This window comes from Pan troglodytes, chromosome 2, assembly GCF_028858775.2.
Source record: "Pan troglodytes isolate AG18354 chromosome 2, NHGRI_mPanTro3-v2.0_pri, whole genome shotgun sequence".
In the NCBI taxonomy this organism is placed as follows: Eukaryota; Metazoa; Chordata; class Mammalia; order Primates; family Hominidae; genus Pan; species Pan troglodytes.
This window is the reverse complement of record NC_086015.1, coordinates 46,860,820-46,884,431: the sequence shown is the minus strand read 5'-3', so window position 1 is coordinate 46,884,431 and position 23,612 is coordinate 46,860,820. Positions and strand designations below refer to the sequence as shown.

The following is a 23,612-nucleotide window of genomic DNA, read 5'->3' as shown; positions in this document are numbered from 1 at the left end:
TCTGCTTGAAGAGTCATCATCTGGGAGGCTCTGTGGCCTCCTCAGATGAGTTCATTCACACTCATACCCCAAGATGGAGTCAACACCCCCTCCACCATCTCAGCCTTCTCAGCATCTAAAGCCCCAGCATCGATGCCTCTTTTTTTTGGGTTAGGGGTCAGAGCTGTTGTGGAAGGGCATACAGTCATTCTTCACTTGCCTTTGACTGTGTACTCTGTGCACATGGAGGTAGGAGCAGACATGACTTCAACAAGGTCATGCCCCCTTGGCAAGCATCTTTGAGACCAGAGAGGAAGACAGACTAGGGAAAGAATGAGGAGATAAGCACGGGCTGCTGTGAAGTCCAGGGGAGCGGGCAAAGGTAAGAGAAAAGGCTTTAGGATACTAACTAACATATATGGAGCACTAGCATGAGCCAGGCACTATTCTAAGTGCTTTTCAGGTGTTATCTCTTTTTGCCTCACAACAGCACCTACAAGGCACTGTAATTATCCCTACTTCACAGATGAGGGAGTGGAGCCACAGTGAGGTTAAGTTACTTGACCAAGGGGGCCAAGTAGGAATGGAGGCATTTGTTGAGTCTTCTAAAGATGAGGAAAGAGTGGAAGTGAGATTTTGTAAGTGCTTGATTCATTTCTACCAACTGAACTGGCAAATAAATAAAAGCATGAGTAAATGGGGATATAAATAGTCTGTCAGCTATGGGGGTGGGAGTGGGCTCAAGGCAGGCTTAGAGAGAAGGTGCAAGAGCTGTCTGAAAAGGTCAGAGCAAAGCATGAAGCTGGTGAGCAGCTGTGACCATAGCTGGAGGCTTCTCTCTGAGCTTTCTCCTGGTTACCTCCTCCTCCCCTACGTGACCAGTCAGCCAAGTGTTAAGTCCAGGGGAACATTTTGCTGCTTCCAAGTACTGTCTCACTAGTGTTATTTGCCATAACTTGCGGCCACAGGGCAAGGTCCAGGTGCTCAGACCTTTACATCCTGGACTTTCCAAGGCCTCCCAAAGCTCTCTGGCACCCAGGGAACAGTGTGCGTGTCGAGAGCTTAATCCGCAGGAGCATAGCCATGGTTCTCTGGGGTCCAGTGCTGGGAGCTCTGCTGGTGGTCATTGCTGGATACCTGTGCCTGCCAGGGATGCTCCGACAACGCAGGCCATGGGAGCCCCCTCTGGACAAGGGTACCGTGCCCTGGCTTGGCCATGCCATGGCTTTCCGGAAGAATATGTTTGAATTTCTGAAGCGCATGAGGACCAAGCATGGGGATGTGTTCACAGTGCAGCTAGGGGGCCAGTACTTCACCTTCGTCATGGACCCCCTCTCCTTTGGCCCCATCCTCAAGGACACACAGAGAAAACTAGACTTTGGGCAATATGCAAAAAAACTGGTGCTGAAGGTATTTGGATACCGTTCAGTGCAAGGGGACCATGAGATGATACACTCAGCCAGCACCAAGCATCTGAGGGGGGATGGCTTGAAGGATCTTAATGAGACCATGCTGGACAGCCTGTCCTTTGTAATGCTGACGTCCAAAGGCTCGAGTCTGGATGCCAGTTGCTGGCATGAGGACAGCCTCTTTCGCTTCTGCTATTACATCTTGTTCACAGCTGGCTACCTGAGCTTGTTCGGCTACACGAAGGACAAGGAGCAGGACCTGCTACAGGCAGGAGAGTTATTCATGGAGTTCCGCAAGTTTGACCTTCTTTTCCCCAGGTTTGTCTACTCCCTGCTGTGGCCCCGGGAGTGGCTAGAAGTGGGCCGACTCCAGCGTCTCTTTCACAAGATGCTCTCCGTGAGCCACAGCCAGGAGAAGGAGGGCATCAGCAACTGGCTGGGCAACATGCTTCAGTTTCTGAGGGAGCAGGGGGTACCCTCAGCTATGCAGGACAAGTTCAACTTCATGATGCTCTGGGCCTCCCAGGGGAACACGGGGCCTACCTCTTTCTGGGCCCTCTTGTTCCTCCTGAAGCACCCAGAAGCTATTCGGGCTGTGAGGGAGGAAGCTACCCAGGTCCTGGGTGAGGCCAGGCTGGAGACCAAGCAGTCCTTTGCCTTCAAACTCGGTGCCCTGCAACACACCCCAGTTCTAGACAGCGTGGTGGAGGAGACGCTGCGGCTGAGGGCTGCACCCACCCTCCTCAGGTTGGTTCATGAAGACTATACCCTGAAGATGTCCAGTGGGCAGGAGTATCTGTTCCGCCATGGAGACATCCTGGCCCTCTTTCCCTACCTCTCAGTGCACATGGACCCTGACATCCACCCTGAGCCCACCGTCTTCAAGTACGATCGCTTCCTCAACCCTAATGGCAGCCGGAAAGTGGACTTCTTCAAGGCAGGCAAGAAGATCCACCACTACACCATGCCCTGGGGTTCGGGCGTTTCCATCTGCCCTGGGAGGTTCTTTGCACTCAGTGAGGTGAAGCTCTTTATCCTGCTTATGGTCACACACTTTGACTTAGAGTTGGTGGACCCTGACACACCACTACCCCATGTTGACCCGCAGCGCTGGGGTTTTGGCACCATGCAGCCCAGCCACGATGTGCGCTTCCGCTACCGCCTGCATCCTACAGAGTGAGCTTGGCCAAGCCAGCTGCAAACCTGGCCAGAGGAGTTCTATTGCATCGCTCACCTGTTCTCACCCTTCTGCAGCCCCAAGACCCCACTGGCCACCCCTCCCTCTGGTCCTGTGGCACCCCCTACCTCTGTTCTGCCTGTCCTCGCTCTCTCCCCGCCTAGTCATCTGACAGGCTTATCGTTCTCTTTAAAATACCATCTCTCAGAGTGGGTTCTGCCGAACCCTCCTCTCACAGGAAGTCCAGAGGAAGGGGGAGTATCTGTGGGCAACTTGGTTTGGGAGATGATGCCTGCCTTGAGAAGTCCTGAGTACAGAGACTGGTTCCCCCCAGACATGAGTAACATGGCATCTTGCAAACATCAGCCTCCACTCTCCCAGCTTGCTTTAGTTTTTTCAGCAACACTTATCCCACATCCTATGGAATTCAGGTTCTAGAACAGTGTCATCCAACATAAATATGAAGCAAGCTACATGAGTAGTGGGGTTTTTTGGTTTTGTTTGTTTGTTTTGAGACAGAGTCTTGCTCTGTTGCCGAGGCTGCAGTGCAGCGGTGCGATCTCTGCTCACTGCAACCTCTGCCTCCTGGGTTTAAGCAATTCTCCTGCCTCAGCCTCCCCAGTAGCTGGGATTACAGGCACCTACCACCTTGCCCAGCTAATTTAGTTTCCTGGTAAACACATTTTTAAAAAGTAAAATGAAACAATTCATTTTTATAATATACTTTACTTAATCCAATATATCCAAAATATTGGCATTTCAACGGGATCACTATTAAAAATTTTAACGTAATAGTTTTTACCTTCTCTTTTTCATCCTGTCTTCAAAGTCTGGTATGTACTGTACTTTTGCAGTTCTTCCCAGTTCAGACTAGCCACATTCCAAGTGCTTAATTGCCGTGTGTGGCAGGTGGCTGCCCTATTGGATAGCACAGGTCTAGAGAAATGATACCTTTTTTTTTTTTTTTGAGACAGAGTCTCACTCTGTTGCCCAGGCTGCAGTGCAGTGGTGTGATCTTGGCTCACTACAACCTCTGCCTCCCGGGTTCAAGTAATTCTCCTGCCTCAGGCTTCTGAGTAGCTGGGATTATAGATGCGCACCACCACACCCGGCTAGTTTCTGTATTTGTAGTAGAGACGGCGTTTCACCATTTTGGCTGGCCTCCTCGGCCTCCCAAAGTTCTGGGATTACAGGCATGAGCCACTGTGCCCAGCCAGGATGTCTTTAATGTAGGAATCATTCAAGATCCCTCCTCAGTGCCCATGTCTCCCCCACCTCAGGGTGCTGTCAACCCTCCCTTGGTTTCCATGATCATTGCTGAACTCAGAGCTTTCTTCTATCCCCAGACCCACATGGGAGTCTCCCAGCACCTCTGACTCAGCTTGGCCAATGCAGAACTTGGCATCTCAGCCCCTGCCTCTTCCCTGAACCACTCCTCCTCCTGATTTCCCTGCTCTCTCTGCTCAGAACACTACCATTCACCCCATCTCCCAGAGACACTCTCCCTCCTCCTCTTTCACCTTCATACAAGCAGGCCCCCGTCCTATCAGTACACCCCCCTGTGATGCCTCTGAAATATGTACCCTCCTCCCCTCTCCTACTGTCATTCTTATACCTGTGATCTCTGCGTTTCTCTTCTACACTGCTGCCAGAGGCCTTTTTGCCAAAAGCACTGCTGATTGTCACTCTTTTACTTTCCTGGTTCCCCTTTGACTTCACACACTTGACGTTTACATTTTGTCACAGTTGGTCCCCCTTGCCTTCACATACCTGATGTTTAAATTTTGTCACGGTTGGTCTCCAAACTTCTCAACTTTGCCAACTTTCTCCAGTGAAACCATCAGTAGAGGCATTGCTGTTCCTGCCCATCCCAGTGCCAGCTACTCCTTCCTGGAAGCCTTCCTGGATTTCACGCATCCCATCCTCTGGCCAGAAATGGCCTCCGAACTGTGCAGCTCCTGCAGCACCATTTGTATCATAGCATATCTGTTATGTGTCGTTGCTTTCCGTGTCTTGGTTTCTGCCTGCTGCCCACTTCCCTAGACTGGAGCCTACTGGGGCATGGTATTTTATTCATTTCTGACCTCCAATTCCCTAAGTGGAGATTAAATGTTAGAAACCTGACTTCCAGTCTCTGCTAATTTACTTTCAGTCCTCAAATCATTTCCTGGCCTCAGCCCTCCAATCTATGAAATGAAGACAATCCCCCTTCCCAGCGTGCTTATCAGTGCTACAAGAGGGTGAGGGGGTGGCTGCCATAGCTGCAGCTGGCTGATGGCAGGGCTCCAGCTGGAGCTGGGACAGGAGGAAGAATGATTGTGGGAGCTGGATAGAGTGTCTTGGAGGAGGTGGGCCCAGGCTGCATGGACCCCCCGACCCAGCGACCAGCCAGTGGAACTTCTCTCTGCTACTTTTATCTTACATCTCTGGCAGCCTCACATTTCTCCTGAGGCTGCCTGTTCTGCTCTGCCAGGAGAGTAGGCAAGGGCCTGAGCTGGGGTGACAGTCTGTCTCCAACTAGCTATGTGACCCTGGTCCAGGGCCTGCATTTCTCTGAGGTCAGCTGCCCGCAAATGCTGATGTCTGCCTAGGGCTTGATAGAGCTCTGCCTGGTTAGGAGAAGCTGAGATATCCCATCCTATTCTACAAGGACCAGGAGCACAAGGAGAAGAGTTGAGTAGGGGGCATGGAAGGAGGAGAAATGGGCTGGAAGGTGGAAGACTATCCATGAGAAATGTACCAATGACATCTCTGCCCAGCCAGGCCCTGTGCCCAGTACAATGGGGCTGGGGCTGTGGGGAAGCAGGAACAGAGCCTTAACACACCTCCTTGGCCCTCCCTAGACCTTGGTGCTGTGTCTCCTTTTGTGCCTCACACCCAAAGGAATATGGGCCAGGAGAGTGGCCTATGGATTGGCTGGGGTGGGGCTGAGGGCTGGAGTTCCCTGAGTCAGGACCAGAAGGTCTCAACTGGGAGTGACCATGTGCAGATAGGAACTTAATGGACCCTGTGGCCTGTCTGAGAGCTCCAGAGGAGATGCTTGGGACCTAGAGAAGCCTCAGCGGGTGAGGTGTGAGGTGAATGCAAGTGTACCATCCCACAGTCAGGGATATCCAGCATAACAACAGGCCTCCCAGGAAGCAAGAGCCCCCCAGGATTGGAGTGTGGGCAGGGATCCCAATGCCCCATGCCCGCCTGCTGGCATGGGAGGGGCCCATGGCCCATATAGCTCTCTGCCCCCTGCATGAGGACTGCTGCAGCCAACCCTGGCAGAGGCCTTGAGGCAGGAGGAAGACTGCGACCGCCAAGGATGCCTCTAGTCACCACCCACCCAACCTGGTCATTCTGTCCCCAATTCCTCATTTCTATGCCAAATATTTTCTTCCTCTCATCCTTTTCCTCATCAGGACCTCAGAGGAAAGCCCACTAAATGTGTTCTCTCTGAAGATAGTTTATAATAAAGCAAGATCGGGGTGGCTTTCCAATGGTGGAATTTCAGGCACCTGGGAAAGAAAAGAGATGCTTTTCTCATAGAGAATTAACTGGAGTCAAAACATCACATTTCGTGGCATTCAGCGCAGGCAGCAGCCCTGCCCACAGGCAAAGCAACTTCTACACTTCTCCCTAGGTTGGCCCATGGGAAGAGTCCACCTTGCCTCAGAGCCTGAGGGTCAGAGGAATTCTGATTGCTTTCCTGAGACCCCTGGGAAAGGTTTGAGCAGTGCAGTCAGGGAGCCAGACTTTGTCAGGCCTCTGGGAAGACAGAGAGCAACAGGAGGAACCAAGGCCCAAACCTGGAAGTAAGGCTGGGGTAGAGAGGGCTTTATCCTGGGCCTGGGCTGTGAGAGCTGCTGAGCTGCTCTCAAACTATATTGCACCTAAGACAGTGACAGAGAACCAAGTACCTGCAGCTAGCTCTTGCCCTCTCCTTTGGACATAGGCTTCAGGGCACTACTTGTTATATTCCTGCCTTTTGCAGCAAGTACACACTCACACATACACAGAGAAAGGCATGAAAGACAAATAGGACTGGGCGAAGTGGCTCACGCCTGTAATCCCAGCACTTTGGGAGGCCGAGGTGGGCAGATCACTTTAGCTCAGAAGTTTGAGACCAGCCTGGCCAACATGGCGAAACCCTGTCTCTATTAAAAATACAAAAGTTAGCTCATGCCTGTAATTCCAGCTACTCTGGAGGCTGAGGCACAGGAATTGCTTGAACCTGGGAGGCAGAGGTTGCAGTGAGCTGGGATCATGTCACTGCACTCCAGCAAGACTCCGTCTCAAAAAAAGAAAGAATAGGAAAGTTGCAGGCACATAACCAGACCCACTTGGACACAGTGATACAGCTGCATCATAACCACATACACAACCATATATACTACACACAGCCCACATAGCACACATACTTCCCAGACAGATAGACACACACACACACACAAATCCACCAATGCTGGTGTGACAAGCCCTGCTGGGTGTCCCTTGCTTGACATCCTATCTGTGCATCATGGGCACAAAGTCAGGGCCTCTGAGCACCTAGACTGGTGCAGCTCAGGCTGTATCTCACCAGCCAGGCTGGCACACGAACAGAAGTTCCTTGTAGGACAAGATTTCCGGAGCTCTAAAGTAGAATTCCATCCTCCGCGTCCTCAAACAAACATCCACCTTCAGATCTAGAGCTTCATTTCCCAGGGAACTAGGAAGCTCAGAGTCCTTCCTCATGGTGGGGAATTGGGGGCCTTGAGGAGAGATAACTAAAGGCGGAGCTGAGAGAGATTGGATGTGGGGAAGGCACAGGGCAACTGGTGCTACATAAGAGACTGCCAGATGGCATGTGACACATGTGCTATAACTATGCCATCAAAAGCTCAGGGGAAGAGAAGAAATAGCGGGCAGAATACTGCTTGCCTGCTCAATCCTCTATCAGCCATTCGCTCCAAAAGACAAAACAAAACGAAACAAAAAAACTTATCCATTCATTCCAAAAAAAGTCTACTATGCTCTGAGCATGTGTTGAAGCACAGGGGATGCAGAGTTTACACATGGCAAAGTCCCTGCTCTCATGGAGCTTACATTCACCCAGCCGTCTGTTTTCCTACCCTCCATTCCATCCACCAAAAAGTTTCCTTTCCTGTGTGCCAGGTTCCACGTTCAATTGTGCAGGGCAGACGTGCTGGGACGTGGGCAGGCTGCACCAGGTAGTTCTATGAGGTGGGAAGAGCAGTGGGTGCTTTAGAAGCTCGGGAGAGAGAGATGCCATGTGGGCAGGCAGCTCCCTGGGGAAAGGCTTCTCAGTGGATGTGTCAGGGGGCAGGGAGAATGCCAAGCATTAGAGATATGAAGAGAAAAGCACTGGGCACAGTATATCAGTCAGGAATCTTTAGGTTGCAAGTAACAAAACAACATGACTCCACAAGGAAAGGAATTTATTGGTTCTTGTAACTGTCGAATCCAAGATTGGGACGAACTTCAGAAGTGCTTTGATTCTGAGGCTCAAACAGTGCCCTCGGGATCTGCTCACTCACATGCACTATCTCCTTCACCTTCTGAAGTCTGGGTGGAGGAAGGAGTAGCTCCAGATCTCAAACCCTCTCAGCTTCGGTTTCATGCCTCTCTTCTCACATGTTCTAGTGACATTGCACTTCATTGGCTCTACCTAGGTCATGTGCCCACCCCTTAAAAAATCACCGTGACCAGGGAAATGTGAAGGCAGTAATTGGCCCATGTCCCATGCTCCACCCAACCTCCTCTCAAAGCACAGGGCAGAGTGACCAAGCAGTGGAGTCCCAGAGAAAGTGGGATTCAGTTATAAAACAAGGGTGAGGGAATACCTGGCTGGAAATTATCCTAATTACATGAGGGAGCCCACAAGAGCAAAGGCATAGAAGTTGGAATGTTCAGGAAATGAAAAGGGAGTGGAGGAGTATGAGGGCTGGAAGATGTATGGGATCCTATTTGCAAAAGCCCTAGCCTTGACATCAGACAAAGATTTTGGACTTGATTGTGCAGGTCCCAGGGAGATGTGAAGGCTCCTGAGATGGGGCCTAGGCCAAGTGTGTTCACTGCCTCCTTCTGCAGACTGTACATGGTCCTGGGACATTCCCTAGGCAGAGTACTTCAAGGCCCTCCTGATTGCCAGATGCTGGGTCCACCATCAAGGCTACGAGAATGGTCCTTTTAATAGCATTTCCCAGCTGGACTACAGAGAATGTGGAACCCTGGTGAGTGGAAGGCCTTAGGTTCTTTTTCCCCAGCAGTGCCAGAAGGAAAATGCTCCCTCCTCCACCCATGCATTTAACAGATACTTTCTGAAAACCTACACACCAGGCCCTGTGTTAGGGGGTTGGGTACAGCAGTGAGCCTAACCAAGATCCCTACCTTGTGGAATTCACCTGGGACAATGTGGGTGGGGACAGTAGCCATTGAACATCACAAATAGGAGAAACATATACAATGTCTGAAAGAAATAAGCACTATTGAAAAAATTTAAAAATAGAGCATCAGGAAGATCAGGAGCGTCAGAGATGGGCCAGTTTGTGTTAAATAGGTTGGACAGGTGAGTGAAAGGTGGTATCTGAGCTAAGACCTCAGAAGGTGAGAGAGCGAGCCAAGCAGACAGCTGAGAGGAGAGCAATCCAGGAAGAGGAATCCCCAGGGGGATGTGTCAGGAGTATTTGAGATCAGTTGTGTCTGGAGCACTGGAGGCTGGTGGACATAAGGACAAAGAGTGTAGCCAGGGTGGGGGCAGATCACATAGGCCTTAAAGGATTACCGTAAGGAGTTGGGCTTGTTAAATAAAAACTATGGAAGGCCATTGTTTTGGACTAACCTCCTGCACTAGGTCCCAGCTGACCAGACCAAACCAAAATGGAATCTGTCGTATTAAAGTTCCATGTCCTCAAACCGAAACTAAGTTGTTATCTGACCTTTGAGACTCCTGGAGACAGAGTTAACAGCCAAATTCCCAAACATGACAGTTTCAGTTGGCGTAATAATGCAGACAGTAACCATGCTCATGGTAATGAAGTTCCCCGTTTTAATCATTATTAAAAAGTAACCTGAAGAAAACTGATGTCAACCACCCTGTTCCGGCCGCATATAGAAAGTAACTTTGAAATGACGAATCTGGCCCTGTGCAGTGGCTCACGCCTGTAATCCCAGCACTTTGGGAGGCTGAGGCAGGCAAATTGCTTGAGCCAAGGGGTTCCAGTCCAACCTGGGTAACATACTGAGACCCTGTCTCCACAAAAAATACAAAAATTAGCCAGGTGTGGTGGTGTGCTCCTGTAGTCCTAGCTACTTGGGGGCTTAGATGGGAGGATCACTTGAGCTCAGGAGGTGGTGGCTGCAGTGAGCCATGATTGTGGGATTGGACTTCAGCCTGGATGACAGAGTGAGATCCTGTCTCAAAAAAAAAAATCAATCTTTTTTTTTGTTCTTCATTTCTTTCTGCCTTTGACAGCCCCTTCCTGTCTATAAAACTAACCTCTTCTACCCAGCTCATTGCAGCACTCTCTGTATTTTATGGAGTGAATCTGTTCTTGATTCAATGAGTCTATTGCCTGATTCTAGAATTGCCAATAACGCTAATTGAGACCTTTAAACTAAATTTGTTGTAATCTGGTGTTTTGACAGGCTGCTGCTCTGAGGGAGGCGGAAGTAAAGGCCAAGAGTGTCAGGATCACTCTGGCTGCTAGGTGCAGATGAGATGGGAGGAGAGCAAGAGAGAGGAAGGACAGGGGCCAGTTGGAAAACTATTACAGCAATTCTCCAGCCTGGCCAACATGGTGAAACTCTGTTTCTAATAAAAACACAAAAATTAGGGCCGGGCATGGTGGCTCACACCTGTAATCCCAGCACTTTGGGAGGCCAAGGCGGGTGGATCCCAAGGTCAAGAGATCGAGATCATCCTGGCCAACGCAGTGAAACCCTATCTCTACAAAAATTATAAAAATTAGCTGTGCGTGGTGGCACGCACATGTAGTTCCAGCTACTCAGGAGGCTGAGGCAGGAGAATCGCTTGAATCCAGGAGGTGGAGGTTGCAGTGAGCCGAGATCGCGCCATTGTTGTCCAGCCTGGGCAACAAGAGTGAGACTCTGTCTCAAAAAAAAAAAAAAAAAAAAAGAAAAGAAAGAAAGAAAGAAAAAAAAAAATACAAAAATTAGCCAGGCATGGTGGCAGGCGCCTATAGTCCTGGCTACTTGGGAGGCTGAGGCATGAGAATTGCTTCAACCCAGGGGGAGGAGGCTACAGTGAGCGGAGATCTTGCCACTGCATTCCAGCCTGGGTGACAGAGCAATAGAGCAAGACCCTGTCAGAAGGAAGGAAGGAAAGTAGGAAGGGAGGAAAGGAGGAAGGGAAGGAGCGAGGGAGGGAGGGAGGGAGAGAGGGAAGGAAAGAAGGAAGCAAGGAAGGAAGGAAGGAAGAAAGATTGTAGCAATTCAGAAAAGAAAGCGTGGTATCCTGGAAGCAAGTGAAGAAAGTGAAGGAAGAAGGCAGGGGCGAGCAAATGCTGCTGATGGCTGAGAACTGAGAACTGACCACTGGGTTTAGCAACACAGTCACTGAGGCCCCTGGAGAGAGCACTTTGAGTGGACACCCAATTGAGCTGGTTCCCATCTGTTCCCACCAGACCAAAATTTGGTCACTCAGGCTGATTTATTCCCCACATCCTCCTTGTTAGGGGAGTTCTCAAACTGCCTCTCTCCAAGGTCATTCATGCCAGTCATTTCTTCTTGGGCAGTAAGTATGCTGCTCTCAGAACAGCTGGATAATGAGGCCTGGGCAGTGCCAGGTGCCAGGTGCCATCCAAGCACAGCAGCCAGGAAAGCCTTCAGGTACTGGCGGAAGCGGTGACTGGAGAAGGCATACAGGATGGGGGAAAAGCAGCAGTGAAGGAAGGCGATGCTCTCTGTCACCTGGAGTGCGTAGTCTAGATGCTGGCTGACCTCACAGTTCCCGAATACTTGCAGGTCCAACAGCGTATGCAGAAACAAGGTGAGATTGTAGGGGAACCATAGCACGAAGAAGGCCACCACCAAGGCTGCAGCTATTTTTAAAGCCCGGCCCTGGCCTGCGGGCCTCAGCCTCACCAAGACACAACCAATACGGGAGTAGAAGAAGATCATGGCAAGGAGTGGAAGGAGAAACCCTAGGAGGTTCTGCTGGAAGCGGAGGAAGAGCTTCCAAATGGTCCCATGCCCGCCGAAATCTGCGTGGCAGTTCCACACACCCCTGGGATTTTCATGTGTCTGTACAAAGACCATATCAGGGATGGAGACGGCCAGGGACACAGCCCATACTATGGTAACAAGGAGCAGGCTCTTGGCCCGGGTCCTCAGCCTGTGGTAGGGCTGAGCATGAACGATCTCCAGGTACTTGTCCAGGCTCATGCAGCTAATGAAAAAGATGCCACTGTAAAAGTTAATAGTATAAAGAGTGCTCACCATCTTGCACAAGAAACTCCCGAAGACCCAATGCCAGGCCACGGAGATGCCCCAGAAGGGCAGTGTCACCAGAAACAGAAGGTTGGAGATGGCCAGATTCAGCAGATAGATCTCAACCATCCGCCTGCGAGGCACGTAACGGAGCAAGACCATGAGAAGAAGGAGGTTCCCGCTGAGGCCCAACACAAAAATCAGGCTATAGAAGACTGGGAGGAAGATTTTGCCAAAGGACACCACTGCATCCTTCCTGCAGAGCATGAAGGCCACCTCATCCAGGTAGTCATAGTAATAGAAGCTGCTATTCTCAGAATCGGCATCCTCAGTGGTGAGTGGCTGCGGAGAGGCAGTGGCGGCCATGTTGGAAGGAAGTGCCCAGTCCCGACGTCCTGTAGTGCTGCGGGGGGAAAATATGGTGAGACCTAGCATTCTCTACCTTTCTCTAAACCCACTTTTGCTGCTGCCCTGGGATGTCCAATAGACTCTTCAAATCTACATCAGCACCTGCAGTCCAGCAAGTAAGAGCAAAAGCTTAGGGAGCCATCTGCACCACTTAATAGTTATGTCACCAAGATATCCCCTCACCTTTGTCTTATAACTGAATCCCACTTACTCTGGGACACTTACTCTTGGATAAGTGACTAACCTTCAGGTGTTCTCAGAGTATTTAATTATTTCATTATGGTTTTGTTTCTTCATTTAAAAAGACCTATAGTGTCTTTCAAACTCTTCTTTATTCTTTAGGGATATCAATTCATCTATTTAATGTGTCTCCTGACCCTTCCTCATGTATGGTTTATAATTTTTTTAATGACAGCTTAGCTTCAGTGGGGCTTTTTAAAAAAAATTTTGTTTATTATACTTTAAGTTCTGGGATACATGTACAAAACGTGCAGGTTTGTTACATAGGTATATACATACCATGGTGGTTTGCTGCACCCATCAATCTGTCATTTACATTAGGTATTTCTTCTAATGTTATCCCTCCCCTAGCCCCCAATCCCCCAACAGGCCCGGATGTGTGATGTTCCCCTCCCTGTGTCCATGTGTTATCATTGTTCAACTCCCACTTATGAGTGAGAACATGCAGTGTTTTGTTTTCTGTTCTTACGTTAGTTTGCTGAGAATGATGGCTTCCAGCTTCATCCATGTCCCTGCAAAGGACATGAACTCATCCATTTTATGGCTGCATAGTATTCCATGCTGTGTATGTGCCACATTTTCTTTATCCAGTCTATCATTGATGGGCATTTGGGTTGGCTCCAAGTCTTTGCTATTGTGAACAGTGTTGCAATAAGCATATGTGTGCATGTGTCTTTATAGTAGAATGATTAATAATCCTTTGGGTATATACCCAGTAATGGGATTTCTGGGTCAAATGGTATTTCTGGTTCTAGATCCTTGAGGAATCACCACACTGTCTTCCACAATGGTTGAACTAATTTACACTCCCACCAACAGTGTAAAAGCATTCCTATTTCTCCACATCCTCTCAAGCATCTGTTTTTTCCTGACTTTTTAATGATCATCATTCTAACTGGGGTTAGATGGTATCTCATCTCATTGTGGTTTTTATTTGCATTTCTCTAATGCCCAGTGATGATGAGCTTTTTTTTCATATGTTTGTTGGCCGCATAAATGTCTTCTTTTGAGAAGTATCTGTTCATATCCTTCACCCACTTTTTGATGGGGTTGTTTTCTTCTTGTAAATTTGTTTAAGTTCTTTGTAGATTCTGGATATTAGCCCTTTGTCAGACGGATAGATTGCAAAAATTTCTCCCATTCTATAGGTTGTCTGTTCACTCTGATGATAGTTTATTTTGCTGTGCAGAAGCTCTTTAGTTTAATTAGATCCCATTTGTCAATTTTGGCTTTTGTTGCCATTGCTTTTGGTGTTTTAGTCATGAAGTCTTTGCCAATGCCTATGTCCTGAATGGTATTGCCTAGCTTTCTTCTAGGGTTTTTACGATTTTAGGTCTTATGTTTAGGTCTTTAATCCACCTTGAGTTTATTTTTGTATAAGGTGTAAGGAATGGGTCCAGTTTCAGTTCTCTGCATATGGCTAGCCAGTTTTCCCAACACCATTTATTAAATAGAGAATCCTTTCCCCATTGCTTGTTTTTGTCAGGTTTGTCAAAGATCAGATGGTTGTAGACCTGTGATGTTATTTCTGAGGCCTCTGTTCTGTTCCATTTGTCTATATATCTGTTTTGGTAGCAGTACCATGCTGTTTTGGTTACTGTAGACTTGTAGTATAGTTTGAAGTCAGGTAGCGTGATGCCTCCAGCTTTTTTCTTTTTGCTTAGGATTGTCTTGGCTATATGGGCTCTTTTTGGTTCCATATAAAATTTAAAGTAGTTTTTTCTAAGTCTGTGAATAAAGTCAGTGGTAGCTTGATGGGGATAGCATTGAATCTATAAATCACTTTGGGCAGTATGGCCATTTTCACGATATTCATTCTTCCTATCCATAAGCGTGGAATGTTTTTCCATTTGTTTGTGTCCTCTCTTATTTCCTTGAGCAGTGGTTTGTAGTTCTCCTTGAAGAGGTTCTTCACATCCCTTGTAAGTTGTATTCTTAGGTATTTTATTCTTTTTGTAGCATTTGTGAATGGGAGTTCACTCATTATTTAGCTCTCTGTTTGTCTGTTACTGGTGTATAGGAATGCTTTTGATTTTTGCACATTGATTTTGTATTCTGAGACTTTGCTGAAGTTGCTTATCAGCTTAAGGAGATTTTGGGCTGAGGCGATGGGGTTTTCTAAATATACAATCATGTCATCTGCAAACAGAGACAATTTGACTTCCTCTCTTCCTATTCGAATACGCTTTATTTCTTTCTCTTTGCCTGATTGCCCTGGCCAGAACTTCCAATACTATGTTGAACAGGAGTGGTGAGAGAGGGCATCCTTGTCTTGTGCCGGTTTTCAAAGGGAATGCTTCCAGATTTTGCCCATTCAGTATGATATTGGCTGTGGGTTTGTCACCAATAGCTCTTATTATTTTGAGATATGTTCCATCAGTACCTAGTTTATTGAGTTTTTAGCATGAAGGGGTGTTGAATTTTATCGAAGGCCTTTTCTGCGTCTATTGAGAAAATAATGTGGTTTTTGTCATTGGTTCTGTTTATGTGCTGGATTACATTTATTGATTTGTGTATGTTGAACCAACCTTGCATCCCAGGGATGAGGCCGACTTGATGGTGGTAGATAAGCTTTTTGATGTGCTGCTTGATTTGGTTTGCCAGCATTTTATTGAGGATTTTTGCATCAATGTTCATCAGGGATATTGGCCTGAAATTTTCTTTTTTTGTTGTGTCTTTGCCAGGTTTTGGTATCAGGATGATGCTGGCCTCATAAAATGAGTTAAAGAGGATTCTCTCTTTTTTCTATTGTTTAGAATAGTTTCACAAGGAATGGTACCAGCTCCTCTTTGTACCTGTGATAGAATTCAGCTGTGAATCTGCCTGGTCCTGGGCTTTTTATGGTTGGGAGGCCATTAATTACTGCCTCAATTTCAGAACTTGTTATTGATCTATTCAGGGATTCGACTTCTTCCTGGTTTAGTCTTGGGAGGGAGTATGTGTCCAGGAATTTATCCATTTCTTCTAGATTTTCTAGTTTATTTGTGTAGAGGTGTTTATAGTATTCTCTGATCGTAGTTTGTATTTCTGTGGGATCAATGGTGATATCCCCTTTATCATTTTTTATTGTGTCTATTTGATTCTTGTCTCCTTTCTTCTTTATCAGTCTGGCTAGTGGTCTATTTTGTTGATCTTTTCAAAAAACCAGCTCCTGGATTCATTGATTTTTTGAAGGGTTTTTCATCTCTCTATCTCCTTCAGTTCTGCTCTGATCTTAGTTATTTCTTGTCTTCTGCTAGCTTTTGAATTTGTTTGCTTTTGCTTCTCTAGTTCTTTTAATTGTGATGTTAGGCTGTTGATTTTAAATCTTTCCTGCTTTCTCCTGTGGTCATTTAGTGCTATAAATTTCCCTGTAAACACTGCTTTAGCTGTGTTCCAGAGATTCTAGTACATTGTGTCTTTGTTCTCATTGCTTTCAAAGAGCTTATTTATTTCTGCCTTCACTTCATTATTCACCCAGTAGTCATTCTGGAGCAGGTTATTCAGTTTCCATGTAGTTGTATAGTTTTGAGCGAGTTTCTTAATCTTGAACTCTAACTTGATTGTACTGTGGTCTGAGAGACTGTTTGTTATGATTTCCATTCTTTTGCATTTGCTGAGGACTGTTTTACTTCCAATTATGTGGTCAGTTTTAGAATAAGTGTGATGTTGTGGTATCAGGATGCTGAGAAGAATGTATATTCTGTTGATTTGGGGTGGAGAGTTCTGTGGATGTCTACTAGGTCCACTTGGTCCAGAGGTGAGTTCAAGTCCTGAATATCCTTGTTAATTTTCTGTCTCGCTGATCTGTCTACTATTGACAGTGGGGTGTTAAAGTCTCCCATTATTGTGTGGGAGTCTAAGTCTCTTTGTAGGTCTCTGAGAACTTGCTTTATAAATCTGGGTGCTCCTGTTTTGGGTGCATATATATTTAGGATAGTTAGCTCTTCTTGTTGCATTGATCCCTTTACCATTATGTAATGCCCTTTTTTGTCTTTTTGATCTTTGTTGGCTAAAGTCTGTTTTATCAGAGACGTCCAAAGACTAGGATTGCATCCCCTGCTTTTTTTTTTTTTTTTGCTTTCCATTTGCTTGATAAATATTCCTCCATCCCTTTATTTTGAGCCTTTGGGTTTTCTTTACTCCTGTCACCTGAGGATTTCCCTTGCTTTTTGAGAATTTTAAAATATTTTATTTGTAAATAGTTTCATATCAATATTTTTAATGACAAATATTTAATATTTTAAACATTTTATCCAATATTTCTGTTCGCAGCAGAAAGGTGTGATCCATCATGTTGATGGGCTCAGAACCTACTAAACTTTTCTCCCTCTTAGTTTCCTTATCTTTAAAATGAAAATAATAACAGTGCCTGTCTTGTGAGGTTCTTGTTATGCTTAAATGTAATAATACATGCAGAGCACTTTAAGTTCTACAAAACTGACTGGAACACAGCAGACATTCAATAAATGTGAGCCTAAATTATTGCTTTGCCCAGAACTGAGTTCATCATCTCCCCACCAGCCCCTTTCTTCTTTCCTAGGCCTATCTAACTGAATGACTCCACCAACTACTCAGTCACCTAAGACTGAAATATGGGATACCTTGCAGATTCTTTCCCCATCACCCTCACCACCACCACCCTGTGAGTCTCTCCTCTTGAATCAGCCCACTTATCTCTAAGTCCCATAAAAATATGTACAAGATACTCTTTTAATAAAATTAAGACAAATGAAACAAAACATATATACTTTGAAGGAGTACAGATAGATTACAGGAAGGCATAGGAATGAGAGGCACCAAATTCAAGATGGCAGGTGCCTGGGCAGAAGCCAGCAGCATGGGATTGGGGTGGACCATGGAGATGGGACAAGTCACTGTCCACGGTCAAGTGTCCTCTAAGGCAGTGACATCCCAGGATTTTATTGCATTATTTAAAATAATTTTTTGACGAGAGCTTCACATAAACCAGTGATGCAAGTATGTCATGAACTAAGAATTAGGCTCAAACCTGTAGTGTGTTCCAGGAGAAAGACAGGGAGAGAGAGAGACTTCATATTGAACAAAGAGCATTCACCAATGGGGAAGGGGGCTTGAGGAGGAGAGAGGAAGGAGATAAAAAGGAATTTGTGGTCCAAGCAGGCAATCGTGAAGAGCCACTGAAGAGGGGCCTGTAGACTGCTGATGGTCACGGGCCACAAACTGAGAAATGCAAATCAGCTCTACCCCGTACTTCTGAATTTTACTTTTTAATATTTTACTTGCATGAGCTTGAACTTTTTAATATGTTCAATACCCCCTTGTATTTCTTCTGTAAATTATTTATTCTTTTAATGGGTGGGATGCTCATTTTATGAGGTCTTATAATAGTGAGGATGTTAGCTTTTTTCATATGTATTGCAAACATTTTCCTTAGCCCTTTCTGATAAAAGTTTTATCCCCTTTTTTCAGGCAGACTTCGAAAGAAATGTTGACTCGGGTCCTCAGTTGACCCAAAGTATCTATGATACCATGATCTCATGGCTGGTGGAACTATTCAGTGCTGCTGAAACAGAACCTCTCCTGAGGGAGCCCTGGAGTCCTCCCACTCTGTGAGCCTCTGCCCCACCCTTGGGCTCCTATCCAATGGCATCTGGACCAGATGCTGTGGAAGCCACACATGACCTGCCCCCACCCCAGGAGCTCAGCCTGAGTGGCTTTATCTAAGGCCCAGCTCTGTTCCTGATCAACCTTAGGAACTTTACCCAGTGCCTTTTTTTGCTGGTCTTCCTGTCCTCTCCTCTGCACCAGGGGCCTCCTGGCCTTCAACTCCTCCCTTTTCTGGGCAGCAGTAAGGACACTCCTAGCACATGGCTGGTGCTGGGAGCCTGTGAGCTGCTGCAGAAGGAGGATGTGAGGAGTATACTCGGGCCTTATCAGGGCTTATTACTCAGGAGTTGACATTGATTAAACACCAGCTCTTCTGAGCTGCTGACATGGACCTTGATCTTGACTTGATTTCTCGAAGTCCCCTGACTTTTGTTTCAGCAAACAACCAAGTCTGATGAATGTTTCAATCAAAGCCAGAGGTCAGAGTCAGCAGAACCTGCTAGTCCAGGCCACCTTTGTTCTCTCTCTACATGGAACACTCTATTCCCTTCCCACTCGAGGTCTTTAGCCTCCTGATCTTTCACTCTGGGAATCTTTTCTGGTCATCCTCACTTCTGGAGTAACCATCCTCCTATCACTTTCATCAGTAAAGCCAACAAGAATGACAACAGCCATCAGGCCTTTGCCCTCCTGATCTCTCACTCTGGGAATCTTTCCAGGTCATCCTCACCTATGGAGCAACCATCCTCCTATCACTTTCATCAATAATGCCAACAACAGTGGCAACAGCAATCAGGCCTTTACCCCTGATCTTTCACTCTGGGAATCTTTCCAGGTCTCCCTCACCTCTGGAGCAACCATTCCCTCCTATCACTTTCATCAATAATGCCAACAATGACAGCAGCAGTCAGCACTCCCATATGCATGTTACAGCTGGCCAGACACCTTCATATGCACTGCAGCAGCCTTATAAGGCAAATTGGGAAGGAACCGTCAGTCCCATTTAACCCAGGAGCAAAGCAACTTTACCAGGGTCACAGACGAAGTCACTAGTCAAGTTGCATCCGAAATCCAGGTCTTCAGACTCCAGGCACATGGTACCTTGTCCCTGGTCCCACCTCATCCTTAGCCTCTGTTCTGCTCTACCTAGCAGTTACAAAAAGGAGTCACTGAGAAAGGTGTGATTGAAGGCTGGGTGCGGTGGCTCATGCTTGTAATTCCAGCACTTTGGGAGGCCAAGGTGGGTGGATCACCTGAGGTCAGGAGTTTGAGACCAGCCTGGTCAACGTGGCGAAACCCCATCTCTACTAAAAATACAAAAATTAGCCGGGCATGGTAGTGCACACCTGTAATCCCAGCTACTTGGGAGGCTGAGGTAGGAGAATCGCTTGAACCCAGGAGGCAGAGGTTGCAGTGAGCTGAGATCACACCATTGCACTCCAGCCTGGGCAACAAGAGTGAAACTCCATCTGAAAAAAGAAAGGTGTGATTCAGTCTTTGCTGGTTGCCCAGGATCTTACCCTCACTGGGAGATATCCAGGGCTCACCTCCCTTAGGTCTCTCAGGAAAGTCGCAGTTGAGGCAACAGGAGGAAAGATATTGTGATGAGGATGCAGCCATGTTAGTTGGGCTCCTTCTATGAGTTGAACACTAACATGTAATTTTCTCATCCTATCTTCACCATAGTCCTGGGAAGCAAAGTGATTATAATCCCCACTTTCCAGATAAAGAAACAGGTGTGGATAGGTGAAGCCCAATTGTCCACAGCCTCAGATTAGCAAATGGGGGGCCGGGGATTGGATGGCCCTCACAACGTGAGGTGGAAGTGACGACCCCTTCCCCCCCACACTCCCTTTCAAAATGGATCAAACTTAAATTCGAAGGTTGAGGTTCCGACAGTGGGACTTCTGGCCTTGGCAACTAGTGGCAGGAAGGTTCAAAGCCAGTGGTGTGCTGACAGCCAGTCATATGGCATCTGGGAGGCATTAAACAAATGATCATGGAATTAACCAACTCTGCGTTCAGTGACGTTAAGTTGGTAACCTGAAACTGGGAATATTTACACCATGGCAAATGCTATAAATCAAGGCTTTCCTCTCCTCTGCCATCCTACCTCCCCTGTGCCCCCAGCCCAGAGCTTGTTGTCAAACCTTCACCAGCACTCCCCTGATCAGGCCCCCACAGAGCTTGACCAAACCCTGCTTGACTCAGCGAACCCTCTTTTGTGTCTCCCACCATCTCCCCTCTTCCATCTTAGACATCAATTTCACGGCCGCCCTCCCTACAGCCAAGAAGCCTATGGACAGGGTCATGTGTAGGTCCCTCAGGGGCTGAAAGCACACCCATCCTGAGTGTACTGTTCACAGTGCAGCTGATTCAACATGCGAACTGACCAAATAAACAAGATTGAATGTGATCTCCAGAGGCCACACCAGCCTTTGAAATATGAAGCCAAGGACACCGTTTGATATCACTTCTAGTGGAAAATACTTTTGCTGGCTTCCTTTGAATGTGGAAATCATATCCTCCTTTAAAATACAATCTAGGGTAAGGGCTTTAAATATATTAATTTATTTAATCCTCACATTTACCTGATAGAAGTAAATACTATTATTAGCCCTGTTTTAGAGCTGAGGATGCTAAAACACAGGGAAGTTAGAGAACTGGCCCAAGATCACAGAGCAATTGAGTAGTAGAGCCAGGATTTGAAATGGGTGTCCATGCTCTTAAATGCTAGGTTACAATACCACTCAAAGAAAATAGTAAGCACAGCCAGGTGCGGTGGCATGCACCTATAGTCCCAGCTACTTGGGAGGCTGAGATTGGTGGATTCCTTGAGCCTAGGAGTTTGAGACCAGCATGGGCAACATAGCGAGACCCTGTCTCAAAAAAATAACAATAATAACAACTAGGTTGTAGATCCCCTTCCCTGAGCTTTATATGTAATAATGCACTGACTTCTCACAATAACCTTATAAAATGGGCCCCATTTTACAGATGAGGAACTGAGACTCAGAGAAGGGGAGTAACATGCCCAAGGACACACAGCAAGTATATGGCAGAACTGGAAACCAAGTTCCTGCAGCTGGCTCCAGAGCTGGAGCCCCAAATCACACACTGGGAGTTCAGCCTGTGTGTACCCCTTCCTCGGGCTTGCAGGATGAACAGCTGCCTTCTGGATGGTCTGCATGGGAAGCATATTTGGATTGTGATTTATAAAACACAATGAAGATAATAGAAACCAGCCCTGACACTTACACAGGGCTTTGTGTTTCCAGATACCTTTTTTTATCCCAGTCATTGCTGTGTCTTCCTGGCTCCCTCGTGAAGGGGTGAACAGGTATCGCCTCTCTAGTTTCCCAGGAAATCCAGGGCCACACTGTAAGCCAGGCACAGCTGGCCAGAGGAATCAGCTGGCCTCTGATTCCAGATCACGGCACACTCTCTCTCCTTACTTTTTTAACATGTTATTTTTTCCTGATTGCCATAATAATATATATTCAATGTAAAATGTGGAAATACAGTGGAAAAATAGAAAAGAGGCCAAAAAACAAAAACAAAAGTCCCCTGAGATGCTACCACTGCAAAAATAACCCGCAGGAACATCTTAGTGTATCCTGTTTGTCTGTTTTCATGCCCAGAGCCACGTCTGGTACACCAGATTACACAAAGTCTGGCTGGAAGGGAGTGGCCTTGTCCATTCCTCAGCAGGGCAGGAGTCCCCTTGGCAGCTTCCAGCTAGACATAGCTGTCTGCTTCTCCTGAGATATGTGAGGCCTGCCTGCTCCCCACGCTCCCTGGGACCCCACATCACTCAATGTTTCCTGGCCTGGTCAGGAGATAGAGATGTTTGTGACATATATAAAATCACAAGAGTAACCCTCCTCCCAAAACTTATTTCAGCTAACAAAAAGTAAGCACTTTCAGAGCCCAACCCTTCAAGGAGCTGCTGCTGCAGAAGGTGAGACTTTCCTGTCTTTCCCAGAATGTTTTTTGATGTTTTGTTTTTTGCCTCTGTACTTGTTGCCTGTAATGTTCCCATGAGAACTCCTTGCGTGTGTATTTCAGCATGAAAATGAAACCCCACTATCCCCAGGAAGGGCAGGACACTCGGCAGGGTAGAACAGACAGAATATAGCTTAACTCACTTCTTAATGGCTGTGCAACTCCGAGCTCATTATTTAACCTCTCTGAGACTTAGCTTTCTCACCTATAATCTGCCTCCCTTGCAGGGTTATTATGGTAAACTAAGGGCCTGGCATATACTATTGGTTCTCTTCCAGCCCCTAAAATGAATAAACTCGCTGATTAAATGACATTTGATTCAGGCTGGGATGCATGGGAGGAGATCCAGGGACTATTTGAATCTGGAACTCTTTTGGGCAGAAGGAAGGGGGCCAAGAATTTGGGAAAGGAGCAGGATGGGGAGAGGGTGGACATGTGCAAAAGAAGAGACCACAGAGCTGTGAAACTTTGGCCCTGGGAGAGAGGCCCTTAAAGACCATCTCATCTGCCCCATTATCTTACAGCCAGGAACACTGAGGCCCAGAGATGGAAAGGAATGCCTGAGCTCCCCCAGCCAGGTTGGAGAACCAACTCTCAGGGGTTTTCAGAATCTGCAAAGCAGATTCTCAGAGCCAGAGTCAAGGAAGGGAAAGAGGTCAGAAGACCCATCACTCTCCAGGTGCTGGAAGCAATTGCTCCAACAGCTGCCCTGGAGAGAAAGCTCTGCACTGACTTAGCACCTCCCTCTTCCCAGCACCTGTGCCCACTCCCCAAGCCACTGGGTTCAGTCTCTCCCTGTGTCCCCTGGGAAGTCCCACCCCCACCCCGCACCCCGAGTGTGGCTATAACCTACCGGAGCGAGAATGACTTGCTTGAGAATGTCCACCACAAGCCTGGGAGGAGAGCGGCAGCGCCAGGTGCCTCTTCCTCAGGGAAGTGCAGACAGAGTGTAATTCCTTTCCATGCGCTCATCCCCTCTCTGGACAGCAGCCTATGTATATCCTGCTTTCAACTGGAATAAAAAAAATCCCTTTGCCCTTGCCCCAGCCCTCATCTCAGCTGCATAGCCATGAGCTATTTCTCTCATTGATAAGAGTCAAGCTCAGATGACTCCCACCCCACAAAAGAGCATCCCCCAAAGATAGTGTTTGGAAAGCATGTATCCCCTCTCTGGAATGATTCCCTAGTAGCTGGGTCAAGTACACTAACAGCCCATCCCAGAGGTCCAGGCCTATGTTTACCCTGTGTCTACCTGAAGGGCCTTCCCAACATCACCTTCAGCTTCTTCATCCTGGATACCTTCTCAGCAAGATCTCAGTCCCATTCTGCCCCAATTCTAAACTCCACCCAATCTCTTTTTCTGGCCATAACTCCCACTGAGCAGGGCTGTG

General features: G+C 47.2%; 2 protein-coding genes across 4 annotated transcripts in view; one reads left to right on the top strand and one right to left on the bottom strand.

Moving 5' to 3' along the window:
- Positions 1-925: 925 nt before the first annotated feature.
- On the top strand, positions 926-4,689 carry CYP8B1 (cytochrome P450 family 8 subfamily B member 1). The gene has a single exon (XM_001140682.7). The coding sequence runs from the start codon at positions 1,063-1,065 to the stop codon at positions 2,566-2,568; it is 1,506 nt and encodes a 501-aa protein (XP_001140682.2). The 5' UTR covers positions 926-1,062; the 3' UTR covers positions 2,569-4,689.
- A 3,282-nt stretch (positions 4,690-7,971) lies between these two features.
- The window catches only part of ACKR2 (atypical chemokine receptor 2), a 61,637-nt gene continuing 45,996 nt past the window's right edge, over positions 7,972-23,612 (bottom strand). For 2 of the 3 annotated variants that reach the window (XM_063805642.1, XM_016940835.4), the window contains 2 exons: positions 23,075-23,233; positions 7,972-12,403 (listed from right to left, as the gene is read on the bottom strand). In XM_063805642.1, the coding sequence (XP_063661712.1) occupies positions 11,212-12,403; positions 23,075-23,193 (1,311 nt within the window). In that variant the 5' untranslated portion in view covers positions 23,194-23,233 and the 3' untranslated portion in view covers positions 7,972-11,211. The remainder of the gene's footprint in view (positions 12,404-23,074; positions 23,234-23,612) is intronic. The other variant, XM_063805643.1, reaches the window with a different exon arrangement.